Raw genomic sequence first — 17,251 nt, forward strand, 5'->3', positions numbered from 1 at the left:
CAAAAAAAAAAAAAAAAAAAAAAGTACTAGACAATACTATACCTAACAAACAAATCTTTCAAAATACAAAACTTTTCGGACAAGCAAAAGGAAAATTATACCAGAAGAAAATCTGGATCTACTTAAAGGAACAGAGTAACAGAAATGGTTAATACGTGGGTAAATAAAAGGCTTTCTTATTTTTGAAATCTCTTTAAAGACCATTGTTTAAAGCAAAAGCATGCATTGTCAAATACATAAAAATGCAGTGTGGAGCTCAAGACCAGCACAGCTAAAGCCAACTGCAGGCAAAGGGCAGCAGAGGGTGACGCCAGGTGCTGCCTGGTTCTTGGGAAGAGACGTGCTTCCTGAGGGTGAGTGGGCAAGTTGAAGACCCATGCCAGTTACCAACTCCACAACAACCATTCTTTATAAACCACCAAAGACCACAGCTAACAGGTCAGTAAAGACTATAAATACTCAATCCCAAAGAAAAAGAGGACGAAAGAAACGAGCAAAAAAGGGCCAAACACATGAGCAAGGTGAGAGGTCAAAGGCAGCCTTAATAGTACGTGCAGCAAGTGCAAGTGGTCTAACACCCACTGAGGAGGCCAGAGGATCAGCCACTTACAGTGAGTTTCACCTGGCTTCTGATCTGCAACTCACAGCAAAGCGCCTCCATTATGAATCCGAGTTGTAAAAGCTGCTCGGACACACATTCAGGGTCAGTCTCCTCCTCTGTACCTAAGAGTGTCGAGCCAGCATGACTTCAAAGGCACCTTTATGCGCGCTCTAGAATTCTATGACTATGACCACACTGTTTCATCAGAGTCCCACATGTGTTCAAGACAGACATTAATAACGCTGATTCTGGTCCAAGGGGCAGCAGTGGGGCAGCCTCCTGCCAACAACCACTGACCACCAAACGTCACCGTGTCCAAGACAAGTGTGGAGCATGTACCTAAGATGCAGGCTCTGGGACCCCCGAGCATTTTTAATAAATGCCCCACCAATTCAAATGTGAACAGCTCAACCACATTTGTTACACTCAAGTGTAACAAACCAACCATCTTGCCATCATTCCATCAATCACGACTGACCACTCGTCTGTACAGGCAGCATTCCACTCCAGCACAGACCTGGTGGCAAAGGTCCACTTCTACCTCACAATGTGTTGCCCCTCCAACATCCACAGAATCACCCTGGCCTGACATCCTGTCCCAGATCCAGTTGCTAGGAAGGCTTCTCCGATTCTCGACTGAACTAAGACGAAGGATCTCTTCCCAGGGAGTCCACAGGCTTTGGTCACCATTGCTACACAATGCACACGTAAGTCTTACCCATCCTCACTGCAAACATCTGCCCCAAGTTACAAAGAGAAATTGAGAAACAATCAATAAAAAACAGTCACTAACACTGGAAGCTCTGTAGCAGACATGCCCCTAGGGAGGCAGTCAGAGCCATCCTAGGACAGCCTGCAGCACAGAGGACACGCAGTCTGCAACAGGTTCCTGCAGCTCTTTCAAGTACTGCTGGCTTTAACCAGACGGCAGTGGATGAGAGAGGCAGACGGCAAGCCTGGGGCTGATCTCTGAAACCCGCCAGAAGGCACAACCAGAAAGCCAAGGGAGGAAGCAAAATGGAAGGCCGGAAACTCTCCGTTACAGGTGAGCTACTCTGCTCTGGCCCGCCTATGAGCTAGAGGAGGCTTCCAAGTCAAGACGATTCTTGGAAGGTACACCAGAGCTTGCCAAGCAGGACAGAGGGCAAAGGGACATTCTAAGCAGAGAAATTCCAAGACAGAGAGTGGAGGAAAACCATTTCATGTTTTGAAAATTACAAGGAATTTGGTAAAGATTTTTTTCTAAGCAACAACTTAACTAATTTCAACAGTTAACTTTTTTTGAGCAGTAGACAATTCTGGATACAGATATACTCAACAATAATAAAATTTCACTAAAATCATCACTTTTTTCAGTTGTATCATTATTTTTTCTTTTTGGTTATACACAACAGTAGACCTATTTTGATATATTTATACTAGCAGGGATATACGGAGCATATCTTATTCTAAGTAGGACCCCAGTCTTGCAGATGTGCACAATGGTGAGATTCATACTCATGTGTATGCAAGGAAGTTTTCAGATTGATCCCACTGTTCTTCCTATTCCTAACCCCCCCTCCCTTCCCTTCATTCCTCTCATCACTTATTTTTTTAAAATTAAACAAAGATCATGTCTTTTCCAAGCCAGATGACAGTCTTTTCACAGCATTCCAAAAGCACTCCGGGCCTCATTTCCCTCCTTTCCGATGGCCCTGCCAAGGAGCAGAGGGAGCGAGGCAGAAGGCTTAACCCGCTCCGAACAGAGATGGCTCCAGCAGTGAGGCAGCCCCTCCTCCACCCCTTGCCCAACATGCCCAGACAGATGGTACTTTTCCGTCGACCATTCTTAAGTCTTAGGGTTCTCTCGGAAGATGGTTCCAATCCATTCTGTTCAAAGTGCCCAGAGCTGCCCCAACCAATCCACTTCCCTTCCTGACACACACACTTGGTATACTCTACAATTTGTCAGGGGGCGACAACAACCTGACAGCAACCGTGAGAATGGAAGGGAAACAGAACCCCGGCCCCTGGCACTGGGGGAGCATGTGCCTGGGAGCAGAAGGGGCACGATGCCAAGGGCTCTGCCCTCCCAGCTGCAGACCCACAGCCTCCTCACCTGGAATGCCGTGTTTTCCCAACACCATGGCCCTGACAGACCACCTACCTTATCCAGGACTCAACTACAGCAACAGTGCTACACTGGAGACGAGAACATCGGGCACAGGACCTGTGAGTACTGCCCCACACACTGCACCTGGGAGCAAGAGAGCATGTGGGCTTTTTCCTGTCACACGGAACCTACAGTCCAAGCTGTTGATCCTTGAAGAGACTCCTCAAAAAGGTGCCAAGACAGCTTCGGCCTACCCCCTTCTCCCTCGTTCCTGTGGGTGTGGGTGTTGGGGGTGAACCCAGGGTGCCCTATCTCTGAGCTGCATTCCAGGTTTTTTTTTTTTTTTGTACCAAGGATTAAGCCCAGGGGTGCTTAACTGCTGAACCCTTTTTTATATTTTCTTTAGAGACAGGATCTCACTTGAGTTGCATAGGGCCTTGCTAAGTTGCTGGGGCTGACTTTGAATTCTGGATCCTCCTGCTTCAGCCTCCCAAACTGCTGGGATTACAGGTGTGCGCCACTGCGCCCAGCCTTTTTAAAAATTCTTTGAGACAGGGTCTTGTGAAGTTGCTCAGGCTGGTTTTGAACTTGCGATCCCCATCTTGGCCTCCCAAGCTGCTGGGATTCTTACTGTTTCTTCTCAAAAGTTAGCAATAATTGGCCCAAGTTAGGAGGCTCTGCTTCTCTACAGACTTGACAGTGCTGACTCTCCTTAAAGTCCTTCACCATCTGGTTTTCCGGAAGTGCCCACTCCCGAGTCCTTCTCCACCTTTAAGGGCTATTCTAACTCACTTCCTTCTGACCCTTTTACATGGCAGCCTCCCTGCACTGTGACCTTGTGTGTGGCTGTGGTTTGAATGTGTCCCCCAGGTTCATGTGCTGGAAGACTGATCCCAGGAGGTGTCAGGAGGAAGGTCTGGGGGGGTGTTAGGGTCATGGAGACCCACCCTCATGAATGCGTCATGCCACTCCAGCAGTGCCGTGGGAGTGGCTCCTGTGGAAGTCCAAGCTCAGTCACAGCCCCTCAGCCCCTGCTCTTCTGCTATGGGATGATGTGGTAAGAAGGCCCCTGTCAGGTCTCTTCATCCTGGACCCCCAAGCACATGGACCTTGAGCCAATACACACGTTTCTTATCTGGGTGAGCACAGCTCTCCCCCAACACCCAGATGACCAGGTGCTCCTCATGGCAGAGCCACCTCAGCATCATCCTGTTCTGGAAACTGACCTGTCTGCACTGATCTTACAAGATCAGCTCTTCCTGTGACCCTTCAATCGCCACCGTTCTCCCCATTGGCTTCTGGGTACCAAACATGAGGTTTTCAGTTCTATTTTGTAACCTTGTCTCTTGTCCCCAAATCTAACCATCTGCTGATAAACTATTCTGTATCTCTTCCCTCCTTTCAGTTCCTAGCACCCTAATGGAGAGACTGATACCCTTGCCTAGAGCAAACTGGGGTCTGGAACCCTGTGGCATACAAGGTTTTCCTGGGGATACATCAGACTGAAAAACTCTGAGGTATTTTCCAGACCTCACTTCTCCACCTTGAAAATGTAAGGCTTTTCCCTTCAACAAGCTTCTGCCTTCACTGAACAAAGCAGGACCCACCTCTAAACTCTCTAAAGCTAAGAGGACATACTGTCCCAAGGCAGAAAAATCCTCCAGGCCACATAAAGGGGCCCTTTGACGTACTGATGGAAATGCTAACAGATCAGCTCTCTAAAGACTGCAATAAATACATTTACAAGTTAGGTGGTTTCTAACCCTTCGCTTTAAAAAAAAAAAAAATATATTTATTTAAAAAAATAAATTTTTTAAAATGCTCATTACTAGTAACTTTTTTTTTTTTTTTTTTAACATTTTAGCAGTTGGGTAGGAAGAAGTTCAATAGCCCTTTCCATTCCCATTAGCTATTTTATGTCAATACAATTTCTCAGGGATTATAGTCCTTAAAATGTAAAGTTAAAACTGATGCTAAACATTGTCTCATTCTAACTAGTAAATCCTATTCTTCTGTCAACACATAATTATTTTTTAGAAATCCCACCCACTAAATGACTTTTTAACAAGATTATGTGTAATGTGTAATATATTCTGGATGATCAACTATTAATGGAAACTTAATAAAAAGAAATTTTAAGTTCAATGGCTACAGGGAAATTCAAATGTTATATTTCCCTCGGTACCATATTTTTGGTGCAAAGAAATGTGGCAGGACAACAGCAAGTCTCGGCACACACCCAGACTGGGGTAAGACGGAGGGGGGTGTGAAGGGGTCGAGAAAGACTATGCAGAGGTAGCAAGGCAGGGCGTCTGTTCGTGAATGCTGGACATGACTGGCAGAACCGCACATCTACCCCCTCTCCTGTTCACATTTCAAAGGGACGCAATATCGATATTCGAATTATATCCTTTGTGAATATAATCTTAGAAAATTCTGGGCATCAACTTCAAAATGTAGGAGTGCCATGAGTTTTCAGATAATTTAGAAGACACGCAGGGGAGCTTGAAGGCCCCTGTCCTAGGACGGCAGCCGCCCCGCTCCTCATCCTGACCCGCTCACCTCCCGCCTTCCTCCTGGCACACTGCAGCCTCCACCCGGCCGCCCAGGCTGTCCTGGGCCAGGGCAAGACCTCAGGCTGGATCCCAGGCCTTGGTGCACCCAGGCCCAGTTCCTCCCCCGGGTGTCGACTTCCTGCAGTGCACTCACTCCTGTCCAGCTCGGGGGGGGGGGGTCCTCCGTCCAGTTCTGTCCTCTCTAAGAGGCCTCTTCTGTCTAAATGCACCTGTTACAAGTACCACCCGGACATTCCCACTCTTTCTAACCAGGAGTTTTCCCCACAATCCCGCAGCCTCGAGAGCCCTGCCGGCAGCAGCGCTGTGCAGCCTCTCTTCCCTTTTCCCTTTCTTCTGCCACCCATCCCACTCTCCAGCACAAACGGATTCCCTGAAACCCAGATGTGATGCTTCTTACAAAGGCAGCAGCTTCGCTTCATCTTTATTAGGGTAGGGAGGACGTCCACAGGTCTCCAGCATGCTTTCGCCTGTTACTCCTGGCGCGTCGCACATCCACGCCCGTGACAGGCACTCCACCAGAGAACACACCTCGCTTCCTCAGAACGTTCTCTGATACCTCAGCTGACAGCTGACAATATCCCATCAAACTGAAAAAGGTTGAGGCTCTGCCCTCCGCTTCCATTTTTTTGTCTTGATACTGATCAGGCCACAAACAATCCGTCAAATTTTCTATTTCTGAAGTCTTTACAAATAAACACACCAACAAACAAACAGGGAAGAAGGACAAGCTCTCCGGCAAAGCAGAAGGACGGGGTGAGATTCACCTGCAGGAACAAGGGAGTCCCCGGTGCTGGAACCTTCACAGGGGAGAAGGGTGGCACCTCAACATCGCCAGTAACGGAGAGGCTGCCACTGGGGCCTCTGACATGGTCCACTGAGAAAAACCCCCAACACTCACACAGATGTCCTGCCAAAAGTGAAAGAAGAGAGTAGGCACAGCATGAATCAAGTCAGGAGGAAACACATTGACCCACGGACTCAACAACATCGGTATAAGCTGGGCGTGGGGCGCAGGCCTGTCACCAGGTTCCTCAGGAGGCTGAGGCAGGAGGATCTTAAGTTCAAGGCCAGCCAGGACAACTCAGGGAGGACCTACGTCAAAATAAAAGAAGACCAGGGATGCAGTTCAGTGGAAGCATGCTCGCCTGGCATGTGAGGTCCTGGTTCCAACCCCTGGTACTGCCAAAATAAATGAATAAAGTTTTTAAAAATTAAAATTTCATTATTTGAAATTAGGTGTATGGCTTACCTAGTGTGGCCAGAAAAACAAGATTCATTGAAGCAAATATGTATTGAAATTCTACTGTGTGCTGGGCACTATGCTATGGGTAGAATAAAATGTGGTGAGCTTGGATTCTCTGCACAGTAAGAGTCGGTAAACCATGGTCAGCAGGGCAAACCGGCCCTCCAGTTTTTGTCAATGAAGTTTTACTGGAAGACACCCAGGCTGTTCATTTACATATTCCTAGAGCTGCTCTGGCTATACAGCAGCAGATCTGAGGAGTAAAAACAGACACACGTGGTCTGACCAATTTATTATCTGTCCCTTTACAGAGCTTTCCAACCTCTGGTCTAGTGATATAGCAGAAACTCATCAAGTATTTCCTGAGGGAAGAAAATTAATAGAAAAGACAAAAATGTGAAGACCAGATCAGTCCTCATCAAATACAGCCTTAATCAACAGGCATGTCAAATTTAACTTGCACTTTGCAACAAATGTTTACTGGATTTCCTTCCTTCAAATGTAAATGCTAAAAGTTATTAAATCCTTAGAAATGATCTTTGTGAGCAAGTATAAAACTGTTCTATAATATATTCTATCTCACATGTGAATTTTATAGCAACAATGATTTTTTTGGTAGTAGAGAGTAAACTCAGGGACACTTAACCTTTGAGCCACACCCCAGTCCTTTTTATTTATTTATTTTTTTGAGACAGGGCCTTGCTAAGATCCTCCTGCCTCAGCCTCCTGAAATAATTTTCTACAGTACTGCTGACTTCCATGTCCAGAGGTTCTGCAAGCATGACTCAACCAACCTCAGATCCAAGGTACTTAAAAAAAAAAAACTGGCCTCTGTACTAAACCATACAGATTTCCTTATTTCCCAGATGTTACAAGCTAACCCATTATTTACGAAGCACTTACATTGTACTAGGTATCTTAAGTCATCTAGAGATGATTGAAGGTATCCAGGAGTATTCACATAGATGATGAGCAATTTGGCATTTGATAAAAGGGACCTAGGCATTCACAGATCTGGTACCCAAGGGGGTCCTGGACTCAATCCCCGGAGACACTGAGGGACAAACACAACAGTAAACACAAGGGGCAGTGGTATGTTTACTTTCCAAGTGGTTACCAACGCCATGACTTCCGACCTACGACAGACAAGTATGCAGCCTATCAGGGACATGTGGGGGATTTCCCACACACCAGAGGTATGCAGTTGGTTCCCCAGAGAGAACGGTTTCCTTATAGTCTTACTAACCCAATTGCTTTGGTTACAAAGTCTTTCGTTTGTTCTTTCTTTCTTTTTTTTTTTTTTTTTGGACTGGGGATTGAACCCAGGGCACTTTACCATGGGTTATACCCCCAATCCTTTTTATTTTTTATTTTGAGATAGGGTCTTGCTAAGTTGCCAGGTTGGCCTCAAACTTGCAAACCTCCTGCCTCAACCTCCCAGGTTGCTGGGGATTACAGGTGTGTACCACCACATAAATTCTTTTTTCTTTAGTAGTTCAAATATAAAATTTGAACTATTTAGGTCCAAATTACCATCAATCCCCAATAAATAAAGTCTTGAAAATAATGAATTATTTCTACCAAAACAAATTTAGTATCTTTAAATGTAAAGATGATAATGAATCTGACTTTAAATTAAAATTCAGATCCCAACAGTAACATTTTGGCATGATCACTTAAAGTATCCTACCTGCCTTTTCTCTCTCCCAAAAGTTCGTGTACGAGGGCTGAATGAAAGCTGCAGCTTTGCATGGTGGGTACGTGATGGTACATCTGTTTTTGTGGCAGGTTAATAATTAATTATTAACAATACTCAAAAAGTCATTGTAACTCATCAAACTGAAAAACTAAAAGAGAAAAAACATAATCCTCTCAATAAACACAGATAAAAAGTATTCAACAAAATCCAACACCCATTCCTATTTTCCAAAAAGCTTTCAACAAAGTCAGGGAACCTTTCAGCCTGATCAAGGGTGATAAAATGATAAATTAAAAAAGAAAACTCAAAACTTCTGTGCTTCTAACTGCACCATTAAGACAATGAGAAGACAAGCCACAGATTCTGGATTTGTTGGATATCTGAGAAAAGGCTTGCATCTGGGTAATATGAAGAACTCTAACAACTTGGGAAGAAGATATTCCAACAAAACCATGAGCAAAAGCTGTGAAAAGACACTTCACCAAAGCCCATGGACAGCCAATGAGCACGAGAAGATGGACACCATTAGCCATTAACGAGAAGAAAGTTCAAACCGCAAAGAACCACCCCGTACACTTAGCAGAAGGGCTGAAATTAAGGCTGCCCTGGGGAGAGCCGCCAGGGTGGGAGGACCTGACTCGCTGCCCTGGGGGTGAAATCTGGTACTACCACCACGGAAAACAGCTGGACAGTTTCCTAAGACACTCCTGCTTGCAGACCCAAGAGAAGGAACACACACAACTATGCAAAAAATCATACATGAAATGTGTACAGCAGCTTAATCCGTTAAGAGTTAAAAACAGAGACAATTCAAAACCCATCAACATCTCATGACAGAAAACAGCTGGAGAATGCTAAGCAACTTGCTCAGGATTATCAAGAGATTACATGGCACAGCCAGAATGTCACACCCAGGTCTAAAGGTCTGAAAAGCCCAGTGCCCTTTGGGACAGCTCCCAGAACTCCTGCATGAATAATGCTCAAATGCCAATCCAACTGACCTCAATTAGGCCAGCAAAAAAGTCCAGAGAGCTAAGGAGCCACAATGACCAAGTCAGCAGAGTCAGGAAAAGGACTGTGGGATGAGGGACCAGAGGTGACTGGTCCACTCAAAGACCTCTGCTGAGAGCAGGCGGGTTACAGGCCTTCCTAAGAAGTGGTAGGGAACACTGGTCTTGCAGTGTGCAAGGCCAGAAGCCTGTGAGTGTCAACCGCCTTGGCGCATCAGACATCGCACTGGGTTATTTTCAGATACAAGGTAAAAGCAAAGTGAGACCCTAGCTCAAGCTTAGGGACTTCTAACCCTACCAGGCACAGCGGATGGCAAAAATTCTTCACCATCAAGAGAAAAAAATCCTTTTACTCCAATATTAGAAAAGGGGGGGGGGGGTAATGTAAATGTAGATATAAGGTAATAACAGTTTAATAAAGAACAATACAAATCCTCTGTTTTGATGAAAGAACCAGAAAGAGTAAACCAGCAACCAAACAAACGTGGTGACCTCTGAACTTCACCTGTTGGGTCTATTTATCATTCACACACAAGAATAAAGACTGTGAATTAGTTTCGGTGTTTTGTTTGTTGTTTTTGGTCATGTAGCTACAAACCCCTGTGTAGTTACAAAAGTTTTCCCCCTTTTTCTTTTTTAAAAATTTTATGTCAGGAATTATAAGTCAAAGCATCATTAATGATTCTATACACAGGTGGACACCACTAAACCATTTTTAAAGCACTCTTTCCTAGGACATCAATCATACCATCTCTAAGTGAAGATGTCTCCTGTCCTGTCTTCTAGCAGCAATCAAAACACGTCACCATGTCTCATGGCTCCCTCTCTCAGATTCGTGTTTAAGAACACCTGGACATCATTATGCTCCAGAGCACCTCTGCAAGTCTTAACCACCTCTGGCCACTACTGGACACAGTCCCATTTTTCTACTCCTCAGCTCCCCCAGTGGCAAGGACTGTATGAAGTTCACTGGAGCTGGGTTCTAAAAGTAGCCAGAGGCAGAAAGACCAGGAGGGTCATCAGGGCAGTGACCCTCAGAAGCTCAAATCCATCACTTCCGTCCTCCAACGCTGCCCTCAAACAAGAAAATCAGAGTAATGTGAAACCATTTCAGAACTTCAACAATAAAACATCTGCGGGGTGGCATATTCCACAACACGGTTTCAAAAGCTCGTCAACTTCATGCTTAACTACTTCTAACATAAAAGTTAAGAAAGAGGAAAGAAGCTCTATTATTGCCAAGCTCCACCCTGTCTCTCTCTAGGTTAAGTGTCCTGGATTACTTCATAAGAGCTTCAAGCAAACTGCCTATGTGACAGCTTTGGGCTTCTCAATGTTGTAAAATGGGCAATTTAAAACGATATTTTAGATACAATATTTAAATCAGAAGGCCTAGATTAAAGTTGTCCGAATTTAGGAGTTTTATTCCTTGAGAAAATAATGTAGTCCCTTTAGGTATTAATAAGTGACATACCTATCAATATTACAATATCACAGGGTACACATCACAGGATGGCGGGAAAAAATAATCTATACAAGAAAGCCTCCGTAAACCACTAAGTGTTACACGACCATTCTTCTAAAGTGGCACTCTTCAATACTACTGACGAAAGTCTAAATTTTAATCAAACTCCTTCAATGAAATTATTTTATAAACATTAGCTTATCAAATCTTACTGTATCTTAAGTCCTACATCAATCACTTTAGAAATCTTACAACTTCAATGTTTACTGAAATTGAATTTTGGAAAACTGACAACAGATATTTGAGTACCTTTTTCTAAAAGTCTATCTACAAATTTGTATTGCTTCCCATTCTTCAAGGAATAGAATCATAAAAATGAAAAGTTTTTATCCAACTCTGAAATCTGCCAAGATCTCTACTTAAATGGAATCACTGGTCAGCTTTCACTTTGAAATTCAAAATACATTTCATGATACAGTACTGAAAATACTCACTTTAGGGTTTGGGGGCTTTTTTCATTTTGTTGCTAGGGACTTAAAAAGGGGGGGTACTATATTATTCTTCTAAACTTAATTTTAATATGCACAATGATAATTTTACTTAACCTTTACAGCCTTCTGAAGGCTGGGGATGTAGCTCAGTGGTACAGCACTTGCCCTGAGGCTCCAGTACCACCAAAACAAAAAACAAAAACAAAACTTTACGGCTTTTTGCTATATAATACAATGCACCCATTTTTTGCTTCTTTGAATTGGGGGATTTTTTTCTCCACAGCTATCAGTCAAGTCAGTCATGAATCAACCCATTCGCCTACTCTAGACTCTAGAGACTTGGGATTTGAGACTGACTCAGGCCCAGCAAGGTCCCCTCAAGATCTGGACCCCCCCATGGCCTCCTGGCATCCACAGCTGCAGGTACCTGTACAACAGAAGTATTCTCTTCCTTCTGCATTTAAGGCAGGCGACCAGCTTCTAGAGCTGGATCAGACAATCAGTTCTTTCCAATCCCAGGGCCAACTTAGACGGGGCCTCGGTGGGTGGAGGGGCGCAGCACACACTACCCTGGAGGCTGGCCTCCACCCCTGGCACTGGCAGAGAAACTCACACCCTTGGGCTCGCAGCCAGCTCTGTCTGTGCACACTCTCTGCCTCTGCTTTTAACGGCTTCTCAGGATTCACAAGCGTTTTTATCCCCTTACCAACCTCTACACAGACACCACAGCCAGATTTCTTCCTTGTTCTGTCTCTATCCCTTCACAACAGGGGGCAAGGGATCCTGTAAGTTGCCACATGCTCAAAGATCCTCTGTTCCTGAATATTCTGGGTAAAAGAATCACCTGTAAGAACTGAGAAAAATGAGCAATTTCTCTAAAACAATTTTCAAAAAAATTGTAAATATGCAAACGGTTGCTGCCTTCAAACAAATACCTAAGGTTTTATTCTGAATTAAAAGTGCAGCACTTATATCAATTCTGTAACGTCTGACACCAGTATCTCCTCCTCTGCTTTTCTCTGGGCTAACCTCGCTCTTTACTCAGAAGAGCAAACACAATAATCGCTGTTTACCAGGTAGTTCTAAGTGCCAAATGCATTAACCCAAGTCAAGTCCTGACGACTCCACATCGTAGGCGAGATTTACTATGCCTACTTACAAACGGCACATCTAAGTATGAAGAGGCCGCATGAGCTGGCAGGTCTGTCCAGGAGCTCAGCCTGTGCTGTCACCGCGGCCACGCGCAGCCTCCGGCAGAGGTCTGCTAGGCTGCGGCCCTCCTGCTCAGGCCCAAGTCCCACCTCCCCGCCAGGCAGTGCTCCTCGGGCACCTCATCCTTTGAAGGGTGCAGGACCACGACCCCTGAGGTCAAGTGAACACTGGCAGGTTCTTGCGACTGTCAGTCAAGAACGCCTGCGGAGTGAGGTCTCAACAGAAACCCAGGACAGAAAGCCCTGCCCCGAGATGAGAGGCACCTCTGCGATCCCAGCTGCGCCGGACCGGGACGGCGGCGTCTGCTTGCCTCGCCGCCCGGGGGGACTTCCTGCCCGCGTCCAGGCCGCCGCTCAGTGAGCAGCCGCGCGGGCTAGCCGGAGCCGCGGCTGCAGAGGCCTCTCGTGAGTAGAGGACGCCGCTCGGCCGTGGGCCTCTCCCTGGTTCGCCCCACGCCCAGGCACCGCACCCGGCGCCCTGGGGCGAGGGGGCCACGGAGGACGCCGGGCCACGACCAGCGCGACGCCCGCGGAGAGCGCGCGGTCCGCGGCGCGGCCGACCCCCGCCCCGGCTCCGCAGCCTGCAGCGCCGGGCGCGGCGAGGGCGCAGACGCACCCACCGGCGCCGCGCGTCCGGGCGGCCGCCGGCCCTTTGTCCGCCGCCGCCCGCCGAGTTCCGCTCGGCCCAGCACGTCCGCCGTCACGCGTCGCCAGGCAGAGCCGCGGTCCCGCCTCGGCGCCCGCCGACCCCGCAGCCCCGGCCGCGGCGGGTCGGCACAGGCCGCACCCGCAGCCCGGGGCCCGCGCCGCCCGCCCGGCCCGAGCCGCGCCGCGCACGGCGGGCGAGGCGGTGGAGGCCCGGCCTCCCGCCTGCCGCCTCCCGCCCGGCTGGACCCCGCGCCCGCGAGGCCGCGCCGGCCCGGCGGCGGAAGCGAGCACGGCGCCCCCCGCGGCCCCGCGGCCCGCCGCCCGTCCCGGCCCCCCGGGCCGCCGCCGCCCCGCCCGGCCGCGCCACTCACACGCGTCCGCGTCCTCCGGCAGGTCCTCCTGGAGCAGCGAGAGGTCTGCGAGGAGAGAGAAGCGGGTCAGCGCCGCCCGCCGCCCGCCCCCGGCCGCGGCCCCGGGGCTCGCCCGCCCGCCCGCACGTACCCGCCATCTTGCTCGCTCCGCGGCCGCCCGGGGCCCGCGCGACGCGGCGGCGCGAGCCGGAGCCGGTGAGCGCGGGCTGCGAGGCGGCGGCGGGGACGGCGCGCGGGGCGGGCCGGGGCGGGCGCGGGCTCGGGCTCGGGACGCCGCGCCGCCGCCTCCCGCCCGCTCGCGCTCGTGCGCGCTCCCGCTCGCTCGCTCCCGCCGGCGGCGACGCGCACCCCCGGCTGGCGGCGCGCGCAGAGCTGCGAGCGCGCGAGCTGCCGCCCGGCCTGCGCGCCCCTTCGCCGCCACCCGCCGCCCGCCGTGCGGGCTTTGTTGGGTCACGGCCGCGCCGCGCCGCCCGCCCCGCGGCAGCTCCCGGGCGCCGGGCCCCCTCCCCTCCCCTCCCCACCGAGCCCCCTCCCCACCGAGCTCCCCCACCGAGCTCCCTCCCCACCCCACCGAGCCCCCTCCCCACCGGGCCCGCCCTCCCCACCGAGCCCCCCCTCCCCACCGGCCGCCCCCACCGAGTCCCCTCCCCTCCCCACCGAGCCCCCCCACCGGCCGCCCCCACCGAGCCCCCTCCCCACCGGCCCCCCCACCGGGCCCCCCTCCCCTCCGAGCCCCCTCCCCCCGCCGAGCCCCCTTCCCGGCCCTTCCTTACAGATCCCAGCTGCGTCGTTCTCCTCCCCACGGAGACCCCGCCCCGTCCAGCCCCCTCCCTACCCGCCACTGCCGTTTGCAGCCCACTTGGAGAGGGAGAGGGAAGGGTGCTGCCCGGTGCTGCCCGGTGGCCGGTGGGCTCCGCGACTCGGTTCCCCTCTGCCCGGGAGATGCTGCACGTGGCGGCCTGTAATTCCCTTTTTTTTTTTTTTTTCGTTTGTTTGTTTTTAAGTGATTTTGGCAGCACGTTGTCTACTGAAATCTGTATCGTTCATTTTATTATTCCTGTTGTTTTACACGAGCTAAACTAAGTGATTAGTTTAAACTTCGGAGCACAAAGTGGCCGAAGCCAGGTTTTCTGACTGTTCTCAGCGCCCTGTCTTTGACTTAGTCCAAATGCTGCCCCCACAGGTGGAGAACAACCCCTGCCTTGCTCTCAGGGGCCTGATCTCTCCAGAGGGAATTCTAAATCATCAGGTGCTCCTTTCTGCCCTGTAGCCTTAACTAAGGACGTGTGTTGGCACTTAGTGACACTGAGGTATCAGATACTGAGGAACCAGATCCTCTGAAATGCATAAAAATCTGTCTAACAAAAGGGATTCTGCACAGGTAATCAAAAGATTTCCTCTCAGTTGTCACAAGATAGAACACAGATTGTACAGTATAAAAGTTTGGAGAGTGATAAAATTGAAAATAGACTCAACTCCAAATTTACAAGTATAGAATGATTAAAACTAAAGCAAACTTCCATATTTCTCTCCTACCTTGCAGAATGCCCTTATTGAATTCAGCTGATGCAAACTCTCAAAATGGCAAGGACTTGGAAATTCACAAACTGTCCACAGAAAGCAGCAGAGGTGGACTCAGTCCCTGAAAGTTCCCTGCTTGCCCGTTCAGTATTCCTGAACAGGAGGAGAAGCCAGCGGGCTCTTTACACTACCTGGCGATCTTGCAGTAACAACCTACTCTGCTTCAGCCATCAGGTGGACAGAGATCACCAACCGTATGGTCTTGCTCTCCTCCCCAGCTAAGCCAGACTTAGAATTCTCAGTGATCAAGAGAAATAGAAACTCTGTGCCAAGTGCTAGCCCAGGCCGGGTGCCTGGCTCTGTCTGTGGGAGCTAGGCCTCAGCAAGTCTGGGTGTCCTCCAGTAAGGGGGCAGCAAAGGCAAGGATCAGGGTAACTTCCCTGTCATTTGAGAGCTCTGCATGTGGTTGTCGTCCTAGCTGAGTTACGCAGTGCCTGAGGTCCGCTGACCCAGCCTGGTTAGTCACATCAGTGGGTTCAGCACATGCCCTCTCACTGTTTACTGCTTTCTCAAAGATAGTTTTATTTCTATAAAAGGTGCTCTATTCCTTGCTTATAAAAATTATATTTAATCTGGGTACAGTGGTGCACCCCTGTAATCCCAGGGGCTCTGGATGTCTAGGCAGAAGGATCTCAGGTTCAAAGCCAGCCTTAGCAACTTAGTGAGGTCCTAAGCAATTTAGTAAGATCCTGTTTCTAAATAAAATACTAGAAGGGGCTGTGGATGTGGCTCAGGGGTTAAGTGCCCCGGGGTTCAATCCCAGGTACAAAAAATACACATACACACACATATTTAAACAGAATAGCAATCATTATTCCATGTACCTTTACCTAGTTTCACTTACTTACAGTGTAGCCTGCAGTGTTATGCCCTGTTTTGTTTAGTCAGAACACAAGATGAGGTTGATTTTTTTTTTTTTGGCAGTACTGAGATTGAATTCAAGAGTGCTCTATCACTGAGATACACTCTCAGCCCTTTCTGTTTTTTATTTTGACAGGGTCTTGCTACGTTGCCCAGGCTGGCCTTGAACTTGAGATCCTCCTGCCTCAGCCTCCCATGCCCCTAGTTCACAGGCGTTCTGACCCCACTCTGCCACTGGATCTGCAAAGTGGGAAAAGTTGTTGGAAGTCCTAACTCTGTGGCCAGTAAGGCCTGGATTTTTAAGAATAAATGCTCTCCCAAATGGCACTGAAAACTCTCATTAGCTGCCCAGGAGGCTTAAAAATGAATGTGTTAGCTCTTCAACATAGCACAGAAAGCAGGACATGCTGCTAGGACCTCGGCTGTAGACCAAGCCTCAAGCAGGAGCTTGGTGACTCGCCAGGAGCACCCTGTGGGAGACCTTGTCCATCGACAACAGTGAGACCCCACCTGAGCAGCACGACACCACCCCCACAGTGCTTTAATATCCGTGATGGAGCATTTATTTTTCTCTTCAGAGTAGTCATCCCTGAGGCTGAAAGCATATAAAAGGCAGAGCTGTTAGTGTTTTAAATGGTAAGAAAATTAATCTGAAGATGGAGAAATGGATAAAAATGGTTTTTGAGCAATTCTTAAAATGTGTGTTTTCTTCACTTCTGTGCTTTTGGAGCCAGGTTGCTGTGGTGGCCCTACAGGCTGCCATTGCCACGTGAAAAAGAGCACTTCTCAAAAAACCAGTCGCCCATCTCTTACCTGACGCCACCTCTACGTTTTCATAAATTGCATAAAGGAAGATATTTACATGAAGTTTTCTGGTCCTGCTCTCTGCTTCTTCCAGCCCTGTCACAAAAACCCATGTCAAGATTATGTTCCAGAATGAAATTAGTCTTTCCCCGAGCTTTCAGGGTTGGTTTTGTTTTTCAAAGACATTTGATCTTTTTATATTCACATCAGCAAAGATACATGCGCTCACACTATGGAGACAGGGAAGGAAGGTGGGGCAGGGAGGTGGAGAGAAGAAGAAAGAGAGGAAGGAAGGAAAAAAGGAAGGGAAGGGAAAGGAGGGGGCGGTTCCCTGTTGGACCTGCTCCTTCTCTGCTTGCAGGCCCCAGAGGCTGCCTGCAGTATCCACAGAGTGCAGCCTGCCCGTGGCAGGCAGCCCTGTCCAGTTCCTTACATAGGCTTGTTCTGAGCACACAGCCGGGGCTGTGAGATGGGTGTGGGGAAGCAGCGCTATCCACCCTGGGGAGTACTCGGGTGCTTTCCACAGCGCTGCAGGCCAGTGGAGCCGAAGGGATTCTCCTGAGGAAATCCGTAGTCGCTCCCGCCTAGGTGCTGCATC

General features: G+C 49.0%; 1 protein-coding gene and 2 long non-coding RNA genes across 7 annotated transcripts in view; 1 reads left to right on the top strand and 2 right to left on the bottom strand.

The window, feature by feature from the left end:
* The window catches only part of PPP4R1 (protein phosphatase 4 regulatory subunit 1), a 49,118-nt gene extending 35,447 nt beyond the window's left edge, over window positions 1-13,671 (bottom strand). Inside the window, exons 1-2 of one of the 4 annotated variants that reach the window (XM_079109270.1) lie at window positions 13,538-13,671; window positions 13,408-13,452 (exon numbers count right to left, since the gene is read on the bottom strand). In XM_079109270.1, the coding sequence (XP_078965396.1) occupies window positions 13,408-13,452; window positions 13,538-13,544 (52 nt within the window). In that variant the 5' untranslated portion in view covers window positions 13,545-13,671. Of the gene's footprint in view, window positions 1-2,747; window positions 4,466-6,033; window positions 6,254-13,407; window positions 13,453-13,537 lie in introns of those variants that run through there. The other 3 variants (XM_079109273.1, XM_079109271.1, XM_079109272.1) reach the window with 3 other exon arrangements.
* LOC306643253 lies at window positions 8,020-12,244 on the bottom strand. Its single transcript, XR_013758866.1, has 2 exons — window positions 11,888-12,244; window positions 8,020-8,359 (listed from the first exon to the last, which is right to left on the bottom strand). It is a non-coding gene; the product is annotated as an uncharacterized lncRNA (long non-coding RNA).
* On the top strand, window positions 13,310-17,000 carry LOC306643251. 2 transcript variants are annotated; one of them, XR_013758864.1, is made up of 3 exons: window positions 13,310-13,472; window positions 14,951-15,445; window positions 15,986-17,000. It is a non-coding gene; the product is annotated as an uncharacterized lncRNA (long non-coding RNA). The 2 variants fall into 2 exon arrangements; XR_013758865.1 differs by lacking the exon at window positions 13,310-13,472 and adding an exon at window positions 14,393-14,656.
* Window positions 17,001-17,251: the final 251 nt, after the last annotated feature.

This window comes from Sciurus vulgaris (genome assembly GCF_902686455.1).
Source record: "Sciurus vulgaris genome assembly, chromosome: 13".
Taxonomy (NCBI): Eukaryota; Metazoa; Chordata; class Mammalia; order Rodentia; family Sciuridae; genus Sciurus; species Sciurus vulgaris.